The 244-nt window shown below is 52.5% G+C and overlaps 1 protein-coding gene across 1 annotated transcript in view; it reads right to left on the bottom strand.

Moving 5' to 3' along the window:
• LOC119586768 (FRAS1-related extracellular matrix protein 2-like) overlaps positions 1 to 244 on the bottom strand; it is a 2,166-nt gene that overhangs the window by 1,584 nt on the left and 338 nt on the right. The window contains exon 2 of the mRNA XM_037935495.1: positions 6 to 193. Coding sequence (XP_037791423.1) covers positions 6 to 193 — 188 coding nt within the window. The remainder of the gene's footprint in view (positions 1 to 5; positions 194 to 244) is intronic.

Below are 244 nucleotides of genomic sequence, written 5' to 3'. Positions count from 1 at the left end.
CTCACAATGATCTTAAAGTTGTGAAGGAGGTTAGGTGAGTCCGCCACGCAGCCGTACTCATCGGTGGCCGGGTTGTACTTGGGCACGTATCCGTCCACGCCCGTGCAGATGAAACACTTCTCCAGGGTCACGTGGAAGCCGACGCCCAGCGCTTGCACCGGGTTGATCATCACACGCCCGTAGATGCGCTCGCCTGAGGGAGGAGAATCGGTATTAAAAAATATCAATAAATAATAAATCCATA

Source organism: Penaeus monodon, chromosome 21 (assembly GCF_015228065.2).
Source record: "Penaeus monodon isolate SGIC_2016 chromosome 21, NSTDA_Pmon_1, whole genome shotgun sequence".
NCBI lineage: Eukaryota > Metazoa > Arthropoda > Malacostraca > Decapoda > Penaeidae > Penaeus > Penaeus monodon.
Note: the sequence above shows the minus strand (reverse complement) of the source record. Positions and strands in the feature narration are given on the sequence as shown.